This window comes from Ursus maritimus, unplaced genomic scaffold (genome assembly GCF_017311325.1).
Source record: "Ursus maritimus isolate PB19 unplaced genomic scaffold, ASM1731132v1 scaffold_21, whole genome shotgun sequence".
NCBI lineage: Eukaryota > Metazoa > Chordata > Mammalia > Carnivora > Ursidae > Ursus > Ursus maritimus.
In genome coordinates, this window is record NW_024424564.1 from 5,535,152 (window position 1) to 5,556,523 (window position 21,372).

The 21,372-nt window shown below is 33.1% G+C and overlaps 1 protein-coding gene across 4 annotated transcripts in view; it reads left to right on the forward strand.

Moving 5' to 3' along the window:
* Nucleotides 1–21,372, forward strand: part of USP15 (ubiquitin specific peptidase 15) — a 113,289-nt gene that overhangs the window by 25,046 nt on the left and 66,871 nt on the right. For all 4 annotated transcript variants that reach the window (XM_008684370.2, XM_040637210.1, XM_040637213.1 and 1 more), the window contains exons 3-5: nucleotides 5,750–5,880; nucleotides 14,548–14,674; nucleotides 20,455–20,600. In XM_008684370.2, coding sequence (XP_008682592.2) covers nucleotides 5,750–5,880; nucleotides 14,548–14,674; nucleotides 20,455–20,600 — 404 coding nt within the window. The remainder of the gene's footprint in view (nucleotides 1–5,749; nucleotides 5,881–14,547; nucleotides 14,675–20,454; nucleotides 20,601–21,372) is intronic.

Here is a 21,372-nt window from a genome sequence, read left to right on the forward strand (position 1 = left end):
GGGGGAGTCTGATTCTCCCTCTCCTTCTGCCCCTACCCCCTGCTTGTGCACACTCTCTCACACACACTTTCTCAAATAAATAAAATCTTTAAAAAATAAAGTTTCTAAGGACTAATAAATGAGATTGGTTTATGGAATATAAGATCTTTATTTAAAAACCCAATTGTATTTTTATATGCTAACAATGAACTAATGTGAATAGAAATTTTAAAAATACATCAAAAAATATATGGATAAATCTGACAAAATATGTGCAAGACCTATACACTGAAACCTAGAAGGCATTGCTGATAGAAATTAAAACTTATATAGAGAGATCCAGTTGGTGGATCTGAAGACTCAATATTGTTAAATTTCCCCCCTCAAACTATAGATTCAGCACAGTTCCAAATTACATTTCTGGTAGGTATCTAAAAAATTGAGATAGAAAAAACAGTTGAGATTGAATTTACCTATCATAAAATTTATCCTTTTAAATTATACAATTCAGTGGTTTTTAGTATATTCACAGAGTTGTACAGCCATCTCCACCATCTAATGCCACAATATTTTCATCACACCAGAAAGAAACTTTGTACCCATTAGCAGTCACTCCTTATCCCCTCTTAAAACCCTCAACAACCACTAATTTACCTTCTGTCTCTGGATTTACCTATTTTAGACATTTCATCTAAGTGGAATCATACAGTATGGAGCCTTTAACATTTGAATTCTTTCACCTAACACAAAGTTTTCAAGGGTCATCCATGTAGCATGAGTCAGTACTTCATTCCTTTTTATGGATGAATAATTTTCCATTGTATGGATATACCACATTTAATTTATCCATTTATCAACTGATGGACATTTGAGCTGTTTTCACTTTCTGGCTAATGATGCTGTGAACATTTTCACATACAAATTTTTGTGTAGTTATATATTTTCATTTCTCATGGGTATGTACTTAGATGTGCAATTACTAGGTTAGTTACTCTATATTTAACTATTTAAGGAATTGTTAGCCTGTTTTCTGAAATAGTTACACTATTTTACATTTTCACCAGCAATATATGAAGGTTCCAGTTTCTCCATATCCTTCTCAACACATTGTCCTTTTATTATGGCCATCCTACTGCCTATGAAATGGTATCTCATTGTTTTGATTTGTATCTCCCTAGTAATTAATGATGTTAAGTATCTTATCTGTGCTGCTTATATATCTTTTTTGGAGAAATGTCTATTCTGATCCTGTTCTTTTTAATTGAAATACTTATCTTTGTATTCTTATGTTTCAAGTGTTATTTATATATTCTGGATACTAGTCCCTTATCTGATACACGATTTCCAACAATTATCTGCCATTCTGTAGATTATCTTTTACTTTCTTGATGGTATCTTTGAAGCACAGTTTTTAATTCTAAGTCCAATTTATTTTTTTTCTTTGGATACTTGTGGTTGTGGTGTCAGAATGCATCACCTAATCCAGGGTCATACAAGATTTATACCTATGCTTTCTTCTAAGAGTTTTATAGTTTTAGCTGTTACATTTATGACTTTGAGCAAATTAAAGTTAATATTTGTATGTAGTGTGAGGTAAGAATTGAACAGATAAGAGAATCCAAAAGTCGATCCACATATATGTGGTCAATTGATTTTAGGCAAAGATGTAAGACGATTTCAGTGGAGAGAGGATAGTCTTTTAAGCAAATGCTGCTTGAGCATTAGGTATCTGTTGGAAGAAAAGATAAAAAGCTGAATTTTGATCCATATGTGGCATCATATACGAAATAAACTTAAGACAGATCACATAAACTATAAAACTTACAGGAAAAAAATAGGAGAAAATCTTTGTGACGTTGTGTTAGGGAGATTTCTTAAATGTGATACAAAAAGCACAATTGATAAAAGAATGAACTTTACGCCATTAATTGTGTTTGATCAGTAATAAATGATACTGTTAAAAGAATTAAAAGACAAACCGCAGTGTGGGGAAAATATTTGCAGATCGCCTAGTTGATAAGAGACTTGTATGCAGAATAAAGAATTCTCAAAACTATATTAAGATAACATAAAACCTAGTGGAAAATGACAAAAGATTTGAACAGATGCTTCACCAAAGAAAATGGATTTTCAGAAACTGCATTAACTGCAGAGATACTCAGCATCATTAGTCATTAAAGAAATGAGGCTTAAAACCACAATGAAGTACTACTATATGTGTATCAAAATGATTAAAATTTAAGTGTATGACCGATACCAAGTGTTGACAAGGATATGAAACAAGTGGCGCTTTCATACACTGTTTTTGGAAATGAAATAATCAGGAAATTTCTCAAAAAGCTAAACATACGTTTACTATGGGAACCAGTCATTCCACTCCTACATATTTTCCCAAAAGAAATGAGAGTGTATATCTATATGTGAATACTTACACACAAATGTTCATAGTAGTGTTGCTTGTAATAGAAAAAATTGGAAGCAACCCCAAATGCCTATCAATAGCTGAATGGATAACCAAATTACAGTATATTCGTATAATGAAATCCTACACAGCAGTTGAAAGGAATGAAGTATTGATAGGTAAAAACAACGATGACTCAAGATGATTATGCAGTGTAATGGAAGCCAAACAAAAACAGTGCATCTAATTTTTATATAAGATGCAAGAAAATGCCTGTAGTAACAGAAAGCAGACATAATTTTCTTTTTTTTTTCAGACAAATTAGATTTTATTTTTAAAAATTAAAAAAAAAAAACATTTAAATTCAGTTAGTTAACATTTAATGTATTATTGGTTTCAGAGGTACAGGCCTGTGATTCATCAGTCTTACATGATACCAGTGCTCATTACATCACATGCCCTCCTTAATGTCCATCATCCAGTTACCCCGTCCCCCCACCCACCTCCCCTCCAGCAACCCTCAGTTTGTTTCCTATGATTAGGAGTCTCTTCTGGTTTGTGTCCCTCTCTGGTTTCGTCTTGTTTTATTTTTTCTCTCTTTCCCTATGATCCTCTGTTTCTTAAATTCCACATATCAATGAGATCATATGATAATTGTCTTTCTCTGATTGACTTATTTCACTTAGCATAATACCCTGTAGTTCCATCGACGTCATTGCAAATGGCAAGATTTCAATTTTTGATGGCTGTATAATATCCATTGTGTGTGTGCACACATGTGTGTGTCTGTATCCCATCTTCTTCATTCATTCATCCAGACATAATTTTCATATGTAATTGTACAAAATGCACATTAGTCTATAGTTGCAAAATACAGATAAGTGATTTTCTGGGGATAGGACAGTAGACCTGGATGGACAGGAAGGAGAGATTGCAAAGGACTACTAGGAAACTTTTGAGGGGGATGGATATATCCATCATTGTGGTTGTGGTGATGGTTTCACATTTGTATTGCTCTGTCAGAACTTACCAAATAGTTCACTTTAAATATGTGCAGTTTATTGTATATCAATCATATATCAATAAATGCAGAAGTAACAAATACCAGTTTTTCTGTGTTTCGCTTAGGGGTATTTTCCTTCCTTAAAAAGAAATTGTTTTATTTTGTCCATGAGATATGAAATTACTATTGGATTCTGATACATAATAAAATCATTTACCCAGACTCTTAAATTATTGTGGAAAACAGCATAAAAGTCTTAATTTTTAAACTCTTCTTTCTTTTCCTAAGTTTTCTTTTCTTCTTTTTTTTTTTTTTAAGATTTTATTTATTTATTTGACAGAGGTAGAGACAGCCAGCGAGAGAGGGAACACAAGCAGGGGGAGTGGGAGAGGAAGAAGCAGGCTCATAACGGAGGAACCTGATGTGGGACTCGATCCCAGAACGCTGGGATCACGCCCTGAGCTGAAGGCAGACGCTTAACCGCTGTGCCACCCAGGCGCCCCATTCCTATGTTTTCTTCAAGGCAGTCCGTTAATAGTAGGAAGAAAATGGATGTTAGAGTAAACCAATTTGTATTTGAATCCAGTTTCTGTAATCTGTATGTGTAACCTTCGGCAAGTTAATCAATGCCTGAATCTGTTAACTAATTAATTTGGAGATATCTACCTCATAATATTGTTTAGAAAAGTCACCTGAGATAGCAGTGTTTCCTAGTAACACTTTTCACAGTACCATCAATTTTCTGCATGTATGATCTTGGGCAAGTTACTCAGTTTCTCTAAAAATATTTTTTTTTTTTAAAGATTTTATTATTTATTCGACAGAGATAGAGACAGCCAGAGAGAGAGGGAATACAAGCAGGGGGAGTGGGAGAGGAAGAAGCAGGCTCATAGCGGAAGAGCCTGATGTGGGGCTCGATCCCATAACTCCGGGATCACGCCCTGAGCCGAAGGCAGACGCCCAACCGCTGTGCCACCCAGGCGCCCCTAAAAATATTTTCTGATCTAAAATGGAGATACCTATCTGATAAGATTGTTTTGAGAACTGACTGAGATAACACGGCTGTTTACTGTAATATGTCTCTTAGAATATGATGCATATAGGGGTTTAGAATGTGTAAGTTTCTTTCACCTTCAGCAGGCTCTGAAAATGTGTTAAAAATTAACGCTTAGTTTGTATCTGCTATTGAGGTTTGTATTATACAGTTCAGAGTTTTATCATTTCTGCTCTGTATGAAAGTTTTCTCAAAGTTTAGTGTAATTTGGGGTGCTGGGTGGCTCAGGTGGTTAAGCATCTGCCTTCGGCTCAGGTCATGATCTCCACGTCCTGGGATCGAGCTTGTGTGGGGCTCCCAGCTCAGTGGGGAGTCTGCTTCTCCCTCTCCCTCTGCCTCTCATGCTGCTTGTGTTCTCTCTCTCTCGAATAAATAAAATATTTTTTAAAAAAAGTTTAGTGTAATTCTGTGACCATTGATTGATCCTAGATGGGATAAATAACTTTCAATCCTTTCAGAATTTTTTCTGCTTCTTGATTTATATTGTTAGGTCTAATTAAGAATAGTGTGTTCTCATTATTGAGATGCTACTGAGAACAATTTCGCTTCCCATGTGTATTAATTTAAGTCTGACTCAAATTGAGAATATCTTCTTTATGTTTTATATAACTCAGTGAATTATATCTGTTTCTGTACTTTAGAAATTCAGGGAAAAGGACCAGATAATAATAAATGAGTCTCAGATTAGGACTGTCATGTAGGTATAACTTATGGTATTGCTTCTAGATCTCTGGCCTGCCCTGCACTAAATTTTTAATTTAACCAGAATTTTGAAAATGATTATAGAATTAGAACTACATCTGAACAACTACCTCCACTTTAGATTTTAGGAGGAATCTAGATCGTGGGCCTTCTGGAATGATGATTTGTTTCACAAGATGCCCTTTTGTGATTTCCATCATGGTTCCCAGCCCATGTGCTTTGGAGTCATTGTAAAAGGTTATTGATTTGCATCTGAATTTCCTTCATCAGCTAATACAAGAATGACCACTGTTACCATGTGAGGGATCTCCTACTTTAAATATTTGGGAAATAGTCTTCTTTCAGTTCCCTTGGTATTTTAAGAGCATAATAAAAAATTATGTCTTTAAACATTGTTCATTGACTACTGGTACACACTGAATCTTTTTAAAGCAACAGTTTATTTTGGAATATGTAGATTTATATGTGAACTTCTACAGAGCTTTCTTCAGAACTCATTTAAATACTTAAATTAGTCTCTGAGTTTAATTTATGATTTTTACACTAAAGTATTTAGATATACGTATTATTGTTTCTTTTTATTTAATGAGTTTACTTTTTTCGTTTGCAGATGGTGATGCCCAGTCACTTAAGGAACATCTTATTGATGAATTGGATTACATTCTATTGCCAACTGAGGGCTGGAATAAACTTGTCAGCTGGTACACATTGATGGAAGGTCAGGAACCGATAGCACGAAAGGTACATATTTAGAATAAGTGAATAAAAATACTTTTCTTGAAAGGTTCACATTTTATTGTTGATTTAGTGACTTATGAAGTCTCAGGAATTATCTAGGAGAAAAAGACCGTCAAAATGTTACTTTTACACTGTATAATAATAACAACAGCTAATATCTATAGAGGATTTACTATTTGCTAGCCACTGTTATAAGCAAATTATACGTTAGAGAATTGAATGTTTTGATCAATTGAAATATAGATTGTTTAGCTCTAAAGCTGTTTAGAAGAAGAACTTTATTCCGGGGATAGAGGAAAATCTGTGCCTGGAATATCTTCAGATATGCTAACCTGTATTACTTTAACCTTAATGATATACTTTTTTTTTTCTTAATAAAGGTAGCATATTATACAGTACAGGTATTTGGTGTGGTAAACAGACCAACCAACAGCTTCATTGGCATTACTTTTTGAAAGAGGCCGTGTTAGAATTTCTTCAAATCTGTGTCTAATAGCAAATTAAAATAAGTAAATAAATAAATAAAAACCATGAAAACTTCACACAAGTAGAGAGAAAAAAAGTTTCTCTGTTAGGAGGCCATCATTTATTTTTAATAAGATAGTTTGAATTTATTCAACCTGTAAGATAATATTTAAGCTTTAGTGTACATAAAATTATCCAGAGTTTTTATTAAATTGTGTCTTCCTCCAAAATTTAGTAAGTCTGGGAATTTCCACCTTTACTTTGCCCCCATGTGACTCTTATGACAATGAAATTTACTTAAGAGTGACTGTTTTTTAGGGTCTGAAGCCCAACTTTGAATTTTACAAATCTCTGATTGAGTTCAGGAACCTAGGATTGGTAGATGTGATTCAGAAACAATGTACTTAACCATCTCTCTGGATCATCTCTAAAATATTTTGCTTATAGTGTCAGGCACTCAGTTAAAACAACAACAAAACAGGCAAAAATGAATATTAAATGAACAAGAAATACAGTGGAGAAACAGTAGACAGTAGAAATCCACAAGAAACAATAGACAGTAGAAACAGACCCATAAGGAATCCAGATAGTGGAGTTATCAGACAGAAACTTTAAAATACTGTGCTTATTATGTTTAAAAAAAAGAAGATAGTTGAAGGACAGAACTGTTAAGAACCAAATATAATTCCAAAATTATTAAGATCCAAATGTAATTCTCTAATTCTAAAATAATATGAAAAAATTAAGTCAATACTCAGTGTTTTGAGTAAAACACTAAATAGAACCAAAGAGAAAATTTGTAAACTAAATAACATCAGTAGAAAATATTAGACTAAAACTTAGAGAGACTGAAGGATGGAATGTACAGAAATAAGCAAAGACCCTTGGAGACGGGGCATAATTTTAATATACATATAAGTGGGCTCTTAGAAGGAGAGGGAAGTCAAAATAGGGTAGAAGTAACACTGGAGTTAATAGCTGAGAATTTTCTAAAAACTAATGAAAGGTGACATGCTATATATCAAGAAATGCTGTGAAACTCATGCTAAAAAAAAAAAAAAATACAAACAAAAAACCATACCCAATAAGGCAAAACAATACTCCTAATAGTAGCCCCCCCGCAAAAAAAGTCGATTACCTTTAAAGTAAGAATAAAAAAAGAAATGATTTCTCAAGAGACATGAAAGCTGAAAAATAACCAACCATCTTCAACATGATGAAAGAAAATAACTGCCAACTTAGAATTCTGTATCCTAGGAAAGGATTCTTCAGAAAGGATCCTTTAGGTGGTGAAAAAAGCTATTTTCAGATAAACAAATTAATAGAATTTGTTTCTAGCCGACCTGCACTAAAGGAAATACAAAACAGTCTTCAGAATGGAAGGAAATTATTCCATGTGGAAGCTTGGAGACACAGAAGAAAATGTAGATTGACAACAGTAAATATTGTGAATAAATGTTAAGGCAGACTACTTAAAATGGTAGTAATTTCTTACTGGGATGAATATATGCATAAATTTAAAATACGTAATATTTGCACGTAAGTTAAGATAGTAGCCTCCTATGTAACCTCCAGTGAGCTCCTCCTTACATCCTCATCCTTGGGTAGTCTCCTGTGGCCAGCAACATATAGCAGAAGTTACAGTAGGTATATCACTTTCAAGATCAGATTTTAGGGTAAAGGGAGTCAAAAGGTACAAACTTCCAGTTATAAAATAGGTAAGTCATGGGGATGTAAATATATATCTAACAATACTGTATTGCATTTTTGAAAGTTGCTAAGAGTAAGAGTGGATCTTAAAAGTTCTCATCACAAGAAAAAAATTTTGTAATAGGATGATAGACGTTAACTAAACTTTGGTGATCATTTCACAGCATAGACATATATTGAATCATTATGTTTTACACCTGAAATTAATGTTATATGTCAGTTGTACCTCATTAAAATAGATAAGATCAGATTATAAAAGACACCTTGGCTCACATTTGGGTGCACACGCCCTCTTGCTCTCTCTCATTTCTCAGTCTGGGGGATTCAACTGCATACTCAGGCAGCCTGTGGCAGGGCTCACATGGTAAGAAACTGAGATCCTTGACCAGTAGAGAGAAATGGAGGCCTGCTAACAACCATGTGAGTGAGCTTGGAAATGAATCCTCCAGTCTCATTCTGCTTTCAGATAGTTGAGGCCCCAGCCCACCCACAGCTTGACAGCAGTCTTTCAAGAGACCCCAAGCCAGAACAACCCAGCTATGCTGCTCCACATTCTTGACCCTCAGCAACTATGTGAAATAATGTTTACTCTGTTAAGTTGCTGAGTTTTGGGGTGATTTATTATGCAGCAATAGAAAACTGATAACTAATTTTGGTACCTGGAAGTAGTGTGCTGCCTTAACAAAATTTGAACTGTGGTGGTGGCTTTGGAACCAGGCAGGGGGTCGAAGTTGAAAGAACCTGTAAGATTATTAGTGAAAGCCTAAGGTGCCTTGAATAAATTGTTAGTAGAATTTTATTATTTTTTTTAAGATTATTCATTTATTTATTTGACAGGCTGCTAGAGAGGGAACACAAGCAGAGGGAGTGGGAGAGGGAGAAGCAGGCTTCCCCTGAGCAGGGAGCCTGGTGCGGGGCCTGATCCCAGAACGCTGGGATCATGACCTGAGCCGAAGGCAGACGCTTAACAACCGAGCCACCCAGGCTCCCCCGTTTGTAGAATTTTAGACTTTGAGGAGGCTGCCAGTGAGGACTTACGCGAAAGTGAAGAAAATCTTACTGGAACCCAGAAGAAAGTGATCTTTGTTATAAGGTAGCAGAAAGTTAAGCAACATGTCAACTGCAGTAAATTGAAAGGTAAAAAATATATCTGATAAGCTGAATGATCTGCCAGAACTGCCTGTTTTTTCTTGTGCTGCATATAATCAGATGTAAGAAGGGAGAGAGAAACTAAAGAAAGGGCTGTTAAAAAGGAGCCAACACTTACTAGTTTTGAGGATTTCTGGCCTCTCCAGGTGACAAACAATGCTGAATGAGATATTCCCAAGCAAAGATGAAACTCAAGGCACTCTCAAGAAAGCGTGATCAAAAGTTAAAGCCACGGGTACAATTCTTTATAAGACCTTAGAAAAGTCAAAGGTGGTGTGTCACAATACTGTTCAGACAAAAAGCCCTTTAAAGAATTTTGGGGTATACTTTACACTTCCTTTCAATATGAAAGAACAATACGGCTTTACACTTCCTTTCAATATGAAAGAACAATATCTAAGAACAGTACGGCTTCTAAGAAGCTTAAGAGCATTGCCCTTCAGTCTTCTCAGTATAAACCCAAGATAGGACATATCTAGAGGGCATTTGTGGATGTGACTTTTTGTCTAATGGAATGAGACTCCAGTGAGATCCACTGGACACCTATGGTATTTTCAAGAACCACTACCATCTTGAACTACAAAGACAGTGTAAAATCAAGGAAGTTTCCTAGTCTTCTACAAGCAGGAGGCAGACTAAGAATTTACTCAACTGCAAACGTGCTAATTTTCGTGAAAATAGTATGATTTAGGAAGCAAAATCAAGTGTTGTGAAGATTCCTTTTCAGGTAAGGGCAGAATAAGCCCTAATCAAGGAACTTTAAGTATTTGCCCAGGTGGATTTCAGAATTTCTATGGGCCTCTTCCCCCATGCCCGTTTTAACAGGAATATCTAAAAAATTATCTTCTGCATGCCCCGCCATTTTATTTTGAGTGTATGTGGGACAGAAAATTTATCCTGTAGTTCACAGAATTATAGATAAAGAGGAGCTATACTCAAGATGCTTAAGAAACTATATCCAAGGATCCTTATCTGTGCCTGGATCAGGTATGAATGACGAGTTTCTGAACTTGGAGCTAATGTTATAATGGGATGATACTATTGGGGGCTTTGCAGGGAGTGAATGAATATAATTTACATGTTGTGGGGAGGGACTTTGACTTGCTGGGAGCCAGAGAGTGGACTGTGGTAGCCATGCTCAAAATGTTCCCCAGCAATCACCACCTCCTGGTATTCATACTCTTGTGTAATCTCCCACATTGTACCAGAGTTAGTCTGTGTGACCAGTAAAATATGACGGAAGTGATAATATGTTACTTCTGGGGTTAGTTTCTAAAAGATGTTGGTGGGGAGTGCTCTTTTGTATACTCTTGTGCACGCTGGCGCTGGCACGTGTTCTCTCTCTCTCTGTCTGTTTTTCTCTCTCTTTCTCTCGGATCAATCACTATGAAGAAGCCATATTGCCATGCAGGCAGCATATAGAGGCACTCACATAATGAGGAGCTAAATTCTCTGCCAACAGCTGGAGAGGATCTGAGGACTGCCAACAACCACATGATTTGAGCTTGGAAGCAGATTTGAACAACACGATTAAGCAGCATGACCTAATTGACATGCATTGCCGTTAGTAAATGCAGAATACAAATTCTTCTTAAGTGGAATTTTTACCAAAGTTGACCATTTGCTGGGCCATCAAGCAAATTCCACTGTATTTCTAATAATAGAAATTAAGTATATTTTCTGTCCCCAGTGAAATTTAGAAGTCAGTAACAAAAAGGTAACTAGATTGTCTCCTAGCTATCTAGAAATGGAATAATATTCCTCTAAAGTAATCCTTAGGTCAAACAAGAAATGCAAAGTAAAATTAAACATTTTAAACTGAGTGATAATAAAAATACAACATAAAAGAATGACTAAAGCCATTCTTACAAGGAATGTGATAGCTTAAATGCATATGTTGGAAAAGAAGAAAGTCAAAATCTATTGTCTCAAGAAGTTAAGAGAGGAAAAGGAAATTAAGCCTAATCAAGAAATAATAATAAAAAATAGATGTTAATAAAATAGAAAAAAACCTAAATTAAATGAACAAAGTTGACTCAAAAAATGGTGAAGTTAGACCAGTAATACGAACATGAGTCCTGGCAAGACTGATCAAAAATAAAATAATGCTGGGGTGGGGGGGGGTATCACAAAACTTTTTCTGTAAAGTAAATATTTATAAGCCAGGACAGTCTCTGTGGAAAATATTCATCTCTGCTGTTTTGGGTACAGCCATAAATGATATATAAATGAATGGGCATGACTGTGTTTTAGTAAAATGTTATTTAACAAAATAGATGGCAAATCAAATGTAGCCTGTGGGTCATAGTTGGCCCATCCCTGATCTTGGCCCTGGTCAATTAATGCCTACCAACATCACAAAAAGAGGGGCAACTAGATATTATTTGCATCTTATTTAGAATATATCACATCATCTATGAAGTAGTCTTACTAAAAATTGCAAGAATAAAAAGATAGATGGTGGACTTTAAAGTTAAATGACATTTTAGAGATTTATCATTCAGTTGCAGTGCATGGGCTTTATTTGGATCCTGATTCAATAAAAATGAGACGCGGACAATTTGAATATTGACTGGATAGTTGATATTAAGGGATTAGTTTTAATTTTGTTAGGTGTGATGTGGTATTGTGGTTCTGAGTCCTTGTTTTTGAAGAAATATATCCTGAAATAGTTTTGGATGTAATATTCCATGTAGAATTTGTTTGTTATGTATTAACACCTATGATTTCATAGTTGTGTTATACTTCTGTACTTGTCTGTTTTTTACCACTGGTAAGCATATTACTCAGTGCTGCAAAAATGAATATAGTTAACTCCTCAATAATAGTAACTGTGTCCCATTAGTCCATGCCATCAAATTGTTTTAGAGTACCAGATTTCTTTAGAAATAACTTTGTTTCTGAAGGGAGAGAAGTAAGCACTTGGTATTAAGTAAAAGTTTCTATGAAACTTTCATATGCAAATTTAAAGACTACATTAGGTTTATCAGTATATTTCATGACTTTCTACAAAATGCTCTCTAATATTCACAGCAAAATGAACAAACAGAAATTCTGTTTATTTTAATTCAATATAAATTTGTATTTCCCTCACTAATTTAGTAAGATTTTACCTTCATTGTGGCCATCAATTAATGGAAATATTTTTATTTAGCCATATAGGGTTTTAAATTTTGGACAAGAAGCCAGATTTCATCTTATGCTTGCTCTTTGTTTATAATAATATAACACTATAATTCACTTAGAAAAAATGTTTTGGCAGTAACCTCTAATTCTGAAACGTAACTATTATGTCTGAATATTCATGTTCCAGTCTTATTTCAAATGTGTATTTTAATGGTCATAATAATTAGGTAAGTATAACTTTGTACCTTGTTTTTTATAAGCCATTCATAGCCATTATTTTAAATGGTTATTTTTAGTGCATTTTTAATAAGGTGGTAGACTTTATATAAACAAATACAAAGAAGATATTATATAAATAATCTATATACAACCGTAATAACACTAATACATAAATATGCTAATTACTTTTTCTGCTGTGGAGCTACTGTATTCAAGCTTTAATTATTCATATAATATGGTTCTTTCAAATAAAAATAGTTGGGAGGACAAACATATTTTCTTTAAAAAAAACAGATTTTTTAATACACTGCTTTTGGAAGTAGTAAAATGTCTTATGAACATAATAGTAGTGTCTTGAGTACTAATGATGAGGGTTTTAATGATATAAGATATTGTTAGAGAAGGAAAAAAATGGTGAGAAAAATCCTGAAACCCAATAAAGTGGATTTTGAAATAATCTTGGTGTTTTGTTTTCATTGTTTATAATGACTTTCTAATAGTTAAATCACTAGATTCTTTCCAGGAAAATATCTATTGGTGTTATGAAAATTAATCTTCATTTTCTGAAAACTATGCTTATTTAGAAACATATATCAATATAACTAATAATGACGGATTTTCTTTTTTGTTATTTTATCCTGTTTTGTTATGTCATTACCTGCTCTCTTGTTGATCATTCCATTTTTCCCCCTAAAAATGAGACCTGTAGGCACATCAGTTTTAGCAACCTATCAATGATTAGTATTAATATTATTTTAGGATTCTTACTCAGATACTGAGTCCCAGAGCAAAAATTTCTGATTGACAGGAATATTTGATTTCTGGTTTTTATACTTAAATATAGCATCATGTGATCTTTTGCTACATTCTTAACCTCAAAATAAATAAGCATAAGAGATTTAAAACAAATTTCATTAGTTAAGAGACTATATATTAGTTTTTAAAATTAATAAAGAGCTAGAAAGGTGCAGGCTGTTGACTGTTTTAGAAATGTGAATATAACAAGTATAATTAAAAGAATATAAATGACAAAGAATTACAAAAATTAGTGTTGGATTGGATATTAAATGTTAGCTAAACTACATTTGAATTTTTTGAGCGAAAACAATTTCCCTGCAAGTGAAAGACAAATTTGTAAGGCCTTTACTGCACTGATGCTAAGCTTGTGAGTTACAGCAGTTATTTGGAGCCTCCCTTTAGCCATATTTGTCTAATGTATCACATATCAGGCTGATTACTATTTTCAGAAACAGTATTCATGACTGAAATCCTGCAGTTAACCTTTAGAAGATCAAAAGGAAATACACTTATTTAAAAGGTGACCCTAATATATACATATTTTCTCTTTTCCTGCTTTGTTGCTTGCATGTTTAGCAGCTTTTTTTTTTTCCATTTGTTGCATAGAATTACTAAGAGTGTATCTAAAGGTCAAACAAAGTCATCTTAGGATGGAAAACTAACATATCAGTTACAGACCGTAGCTGAATATTTTGGCAGCAGTAATTTGGAGTTATTTTAAAAGATTTATTTTAACATATAGAGTGATTTAACATAGTTAGCTATTGCTAACTGAAATTTTATGAAATGTATCATTTTTAAAGGTTTTCTGCTTGAGATCAAGGACTAAAAGCTAGAAATAGGTCTGGATCATCAATCAGAGCTGTATTTACATTGGGGGTAAACTTTCTCATTATAAATACTGAATGTATGCATTATTTATAGTATACCAAAATATCTTCATAGATGAGTCGAATGCCTTTTCAAACTATCTGTTAATGTTTAATATGATTATTCATGTTCTGTTAAATATTCCAAATATTTCCTGGCTTTTTCAACTATCTAGTATGTCTAATTTCATATTGACAGTTTTTAATAGTTTCTTTTTTTTTTTTTTTTGGAGATCTGCAGTTTTTTTCTAAAGCCTCCTTAGAGAAATATATTGCTGTTAGAGACAGTGAAATATATTGAACTATAGCTAACACTGATTTGTTTGGTTTTTAGGTGGTTGAACAGGGTATGTTTGTAAAGCACTGCAAAGTAGAAGTATATCTCACAGAATTGAAGCTCTGTGAAAATGGAAACATGAACAATGTTGTAACTCGAAGATTTAGCAAAGCTGACACAATAGGTAATGCAAAATCCTGTCTCTTTGTTGAACCATTGCTACTAGAAATTTACTTGTAATTCTATTTCTTATATGCTGCAAGGCTGATAACCTTTTTAAGGGTTTATACTTAAACATTATAGATTTTCAACCATGATATGATATATCTTAGCCTAGAGTTGAATTATTTATCATGTCTAGATCTACTTAACATTATTAGATGAGTTTATTATTTACTTTTTTAAAAAATCAAATAATTATTGTTTTATTTGAGCATTTGAAAAAATACGTGTGTTTGTAACCTGAGTATAAAGTAGAACTGTAAATAAAAATAAAAACTTGATTAAATGAAAACTTTTTCAGGTAATGTAATATAGATAATCCATAATAGTAATAGTAATGTTTCCCCTTCTTAACATGGAAAATGGCAAACTTTTTATTTCCTTTTTTCCTGTTTATTCTCTGGACTCAGTGCAAATTAAAGTAGCTCAGTAGCTACTTAGACAAGGTAATAGGCTTAGCATTTTTATGTCAAATTGATTTTTTTCTATTTTAATGAGTAGGTTAGGAAATTAGAGTCTCAAATACAAATGTACCCAACTCCCACTGTATATTTATATATCTACATATACTTATATATTTATGTATCTACACATTTAAGTGCTTATTAAAAATTTTTTGTTGTATTTAAAAGCCACATTTTAATTTAAGATCAAGAATATGTTGAATGAAACATAATATAATTAAAAAGAATATGTTGAATGAGATGTTTTTTAAATAAGTGATTATGGATTTAATAACAGAATTACAGTATTTTTTGATAAATCACAACTCAAAATAAAAATTTTAAAAGTTATTTTCAATTAAAGTTATTGGAAAATGAGATTAGTGGTAATAACATTGATCTTGTTGGAAAATGTAAACAGACAGTGAAGACATAGCAGTTAATGCAGAACTTCTCAGCAAGAAAAAAGATTAGCAAATTTATGTATAGCTTTCTTTGTTGAAATCAATCATTAAGTATACTTTGGTTAAAAGTAAATAAGAATATTTACTTTTTACTTTCATAAATATATTTGACTTTCACCACTTACCCGTTTCACAGCAGAAGATACTTATAAGCCTGTATTTTTCATGAAATAACATCATCATTCTTCAATACCCAGTGCTTGGTTAATCCTCGTGTTTTTACCAAATAGAATATTATGTATGAATTTTCTGTTTTCCCCCTCTTTATTTACCTAGAACGTTTATAAGTTTGCAGTGCAGTTTAGTAAACTCATCTTTCTAAAATGAATGCTTAAAATATTAAGAATTCCATATATAAGTGTCATTTTATTATATTAATATGTATAATTTACTTAACTTTTGAATTTCTAGATTTGTGGAACATGTTCAGGAAAATAAAACATTTCTACATAATAACAACTGAAAGTTTTCAATATGTATAAAACTGCACTAATCATAATATTAAACAATGCACAATAAGAATCATCTGTTCAACAAGGGTAGTCTGTTAAAATTAAATCGAAAACTAATGTCTGAAATGTTCAGCTAATTGGAGTATAAATGAGAAGCTACTTCTTAAAATACTTCGGACAGATAATGTTTTCTAGTTTTTGTAAATGTTACATATTTCCTTTTTCTCCTTAGCTAATTTCTATAGAAAAATTATGTATAAGCATGATATAATCAGAAATCTTATTTTAGAACATTAGTTCACCGAACAATATTTTTAACTCATTATATGAAGATCAGCTGATTTAATTTCTGAATTCAAAACAGCATTACAGAGTTCTCATATTAAGTACTAAGTAAGAATTTGTGAAGGAGATAGGTAATTTATAAAGATCTCTGCTTCAAAAAGTTTATAATTTACCTAGATTTTAATCAGCATAGTTTAAATTTACTAATACTTTAAAAAGCTGCATACATTGGATATATACCTTAAAATTGTAAATGAACTGAATTTGTATACGGCTAAAGTTTGTTACTGAGTTAGAGCAATGTTTGTCAAGACTATGGGTGTTCATTTCATATTTTGGGAGTAAAAAGAACGGAACGTAAAATATCAATAGAAAATAGCAACACATACATGTATATTGGGTCACAATTTCTTACTGTATGTCTTAGTTTTTAAAAGTCTGACTGTAGTAGAGCAAGTTTGCTTTCTAAGCAAAAGGTTTTGCAAAAATTAAAATTAAAGTGGGAATTTTAGAGACTTCATGGTTACAGTTATCATAGTAGTTAGCTGTTGTGAAATACTTACTATGTTTTTGGCACTTCTTAGGAAGTTTCTTATTTAAACCTCAACAATAACTGTATTCTCATTGGTTAGGGGATGAAGTCGAGCCTTAGGAAGGTTAAATAACTTACCCTGGTTCCAAGTGAAAGAGTCTGTATTTGAACTCTACACAGTCTCATCACTTAGTTGCTGCCTTATACAACCTGTGCAAAAGTTAATTGGGCTGATTTTATTTTTCTAAAGGAAGTGAGTATTGAAATAAAAAATTCGGGTAATAAGAGAGGAGATATGGGATGTATATTTTTCCCTTGTGGTCTTATCTTGATTTAAAATGCTCCAAATACTTACGTACATAAAACGTAGCTATATGCTATATAAATAGAATTAAGAAATAGAAGCACCTGTTTTCTGTTTTTGCCAAATTAATAAAATGCCTCATTTTCATCTTATACTACCTACACTCGCTTATAATATAGTTACCATAGGCAGGATCTAAATACTTTACCTCATTCAGAGCCAAAATATCGTGCCTTTGAGTATTTTTCTCCTTAAATTGACATATTTGGGTGTAGAACATGTTCCAATAAGAAATAAATATAAAATTTGGTTTTTTATGTTTTCTTTAAGGATATGCTGAAAAAATAATTTTTGTTATAAAACTTACTGAAAAATGCTTTATGTTTATATAAAATTTATTAATGGAACTTTAACTTTCTTATTAAGTATTCTTACTAGAAATTTTGTCACAACAATTTTATTTTTATTATATGAGTTAATATTTTTCTACGTCCGTGAGCTTTTCATTAACTGCCTAATAGAGTCAGCTTCATTTATGGAAAAATCTACACACTCTCAATACTTTGACATTCTCAACTCGAGTGATCTTAATCTGTATCCAACTTCAGGCATCACTTCCCTAGCTATACCCTAGCCTGTCATTATCTGTAACTGCTCCTGGCAGATCTCAGTTTGAGCATCCTGCTTTCTGGCTACTGTTACCCTGCTCGCATTCTCACTCAACCCTGCTACATCAGATATTCAAACCTACCACTCCCTTGGCACTACTTCTATGATGGTCTCTAATTACTTCCACATTGACAAATCTAGTGGTAATTACGGTCTTCCATTTTCTTAACCTGCCAGCAGAAATTAACATACTTATTCACTTTTCCATGTAGAAATAACTTCTTTTTACTGGCTTCCATGGCACAAGTTTTCTCTGTCTGCCTCTTCTCAGAGAATCTGAAAACATCCTCTTCATATTTCTGATCTCAAAACCTCAGGGTGTTGCCATGCTTAGTCCTTTAATTTCCTCTTTTCTTTGGTGATTTCCTTCTTTGCCCTAAACTTTCTGCGTATTGATATCTTTTGAATTTATATCTCCTGCCCAGAACTCTCCCTTAATTCCAGTTTCAATCATTCCATAGCTTCATTTCTGTCTGATAGGAATCTCAAGATATAACATGTATGAAACTAAAGTCCGTCCTTTCCCCCCAGAAACCTGCTACCTGTCGTTCTTCCCCATCTGAGTAATCACCACTTGTATTCTTTCAATTGCTCAGGCTAAAAACCTTGGTATCATTCAGATTTTTTGTTTCCTACCCTGCATGTAATCTAGCAGCATATCTTCTAAGCAGTTCTTCAAAATCTGTTCTCAGTCTGACCACTTAACATTGCTTCTCCCTTAGTTTTGATCGCTGCAGTAGCCTAGTCTCCTACCCTTGATATCCTGCAGTTTTTCACTAGCAGCAAAAGTGAACTTTTAAAATGTCGGCTAGGTCCTGCCACTTCTCTGCTCAAAACTCAATTGCTTTTCTTCTTACTCATAAAATAGAATACTTTCATAGCTCACAAGATTCTATAAAGGTCTCATTTCCACCTTGCTCATTTCACTTCAGCCACATTCATGCACCATGCTGTTCCAAAACATGCCAGATACATTCCCACCTCAGGGCCGTTTGCACTCCTTTCTTCTGCCTGTAATGTTCTTCCCCAATATGTGAGTAGCTTACAAAACTCAATGAAGAGGAAATTCCCATATGTGTCTGTATGTATTGTATTAGGTATGTAAATATCTGTGTATATTAATAGATTAGTGTCTGAAAGAAGAAATACCAAAATGTTAACAGTGGCTCTCTCTATAGACATTTTATTTGTATTTGTATTTCCTGAATTTTTGCAATGAGCAGGAATTATTTATGCAATCAGGAAGAAAGTACTCATTTTTAATAGAAAGACTAAAATGACCTCCTTTCCTCAGCTTCTTCCTCTAGCCTCCTTCCTGCATAATGTTCTGTTTCTTGTTCTGTGTGCTGGTTATATGGGTGTGTCCATTTTGGAAATTTATCATTACATACTGATGACCTATGCATTTTTCTGCATACATTTACACTTCAATAAAAAGAACAAAAAAAATCACCAAAATAAAAAGCAGTACTGTTGTTAGTATAGTTTATGTAATTATTTAAATATTCTGGCTAATTTGTTCTTAAGTTTTCAGATACACTGTAAGATTTCCTATTTATTTAATGCCTTGATCAAAATCTCATTGACTGTGACTATTAAAGAACTTCAGCTGCTAAGTAGAGCATAAACAGTATCATTAGACTAAATTTAATGATTAAGATTTCTTCAGAGAACATGTATTATTAGGTTTAGTATTTTAATATTTCTTTCCAAAATTAGCCAGGTATTCTAAAATGTAGAAGTATTTTATGTTTCTTCGTATGTCATTAGGTATTTTACTGTTTTCTTGAGTCTAAGGGTAGGCAAGTTATTGACCAGAATTCAGTAGATGTAATAGTATTTTCTAATATCTCTTTCTCATGTTTAAAAATTTTAAAGATTCCTTTAACTATGTGCCACTGAAACTTAAATACATCTCTACTCTCAAATATGTGGGTACTCCTGTGTCTTATTTTATAGCAAGTTAAGCTGCTCCAGTTTTAAAAAAGACTTTTTTCCACTCAGATAAATGATTTAGAAATAAGGAAAATATATGGTTTTATGTGAAAACAAATTTTTACCGATACAGACATTCCTCCAGAGAAGGCACTTTCCTTTGTGTCCATATATTCTATTTAACTTTAGTTAACTATTCAAACTGTAAATAATATTCAATTTAATATAAATTATCCTAAAATTGGTTATATTACAGTTAAAAATATTTTCTATCTATAGTATCTTTGACTCATACTTTTTCTAAATCCAACATATCATCAGAAAATATATTGAATTTATAGTGTGTAAGAAGTTAAAGGTCATCCTGTATAGTATAAATTATACTGTAGTGTTATGTGATTGAACTCCTCTCTTGCGAGATCTTAGTTTCCCCAAGTAATTATCTGTCAGAGTTATAATTACCATTTTGTCCCTAAAAGGCACACCGGGTTGTCTTTATTGTTCTTCATATATGTCCTACATATTTGTTCATCTATTCTTGCTATTATATCAGTATTTTAAATTTAAATTGGGATTTTTATGCTGGTGAGCACTTAGCTCTATGTGGTATATTTAAAAATATTTATTATATTTTTATATCTTTCCTCCTTAAATCTAGATACAATTGAAAAGGAAATAAGAAAAATCTTCAATATTCCAGATGAAAAGGAGACCAGATTGTGGAACAAATACATGAGTAATACATTTGAACCACTGAATAAACCAGACAGCACCATTCAGGATGCTGGTTTATACCAAGGACAGGTATTGTTTAGCAATACTGTTTATTTTAATCATACTATACTTGAAGCTTTTTGGAGTCACAAACTTTATGAATATCTTGACAATCTGTAATGGGTTCTGCTGTCTCTGGCTTCCTCTTTCTAACTCATTTCTTCCCTGTTCCTGCTGATCATTAGCAATAACTTCAGCTTCCCTCCTTGAGCTTGAGAATAACCTACTTTTTAAAAAGAAATTGTTTTCCATCAATAAATCAGCTAATATAATAAGATGGGTCAGCATACTTTCTGTAAAGAATCAAATAGTAAATATTTTTGGCTCTGTAGCCCATATGGTCTCTATTACAACTATAACTCTTCCATTGTAATAACACAAAAGTAGTCATGGAGGATATGTAAACAACAAGCTTCATTTATAAAAGCTATCAGTGAGCTAAGTGAGCTCTGGTTTGCCAGCCCCTGGTAAGGTATCAACCCCCAATTTGGTCTTTTTTTATAATACAATCCAAAGAAATGAATGTGTTAAGAAATGAAGACATTCAGACATAATCAGCAAGTCCTACTGATTCTACCCTCTAAATATTTCTTGAATTAATCTCTCTATTCCATTCTCAGCCCTATCTTTTAATAATGTCTTAACAGGTCCCTCTGCGTCTAGTCTTTTGTATGTCCATTCTCAGTCTTCCATATTTCTGTTAGAACACTCTTTCTAGGGGCGCCTGGGTGGCACAGCGGTTAAGCGTCTGCCTGCGGCTCAGGGCGTGATCCCGGAGTTCTGGGATCGAGCCCCACGTCAG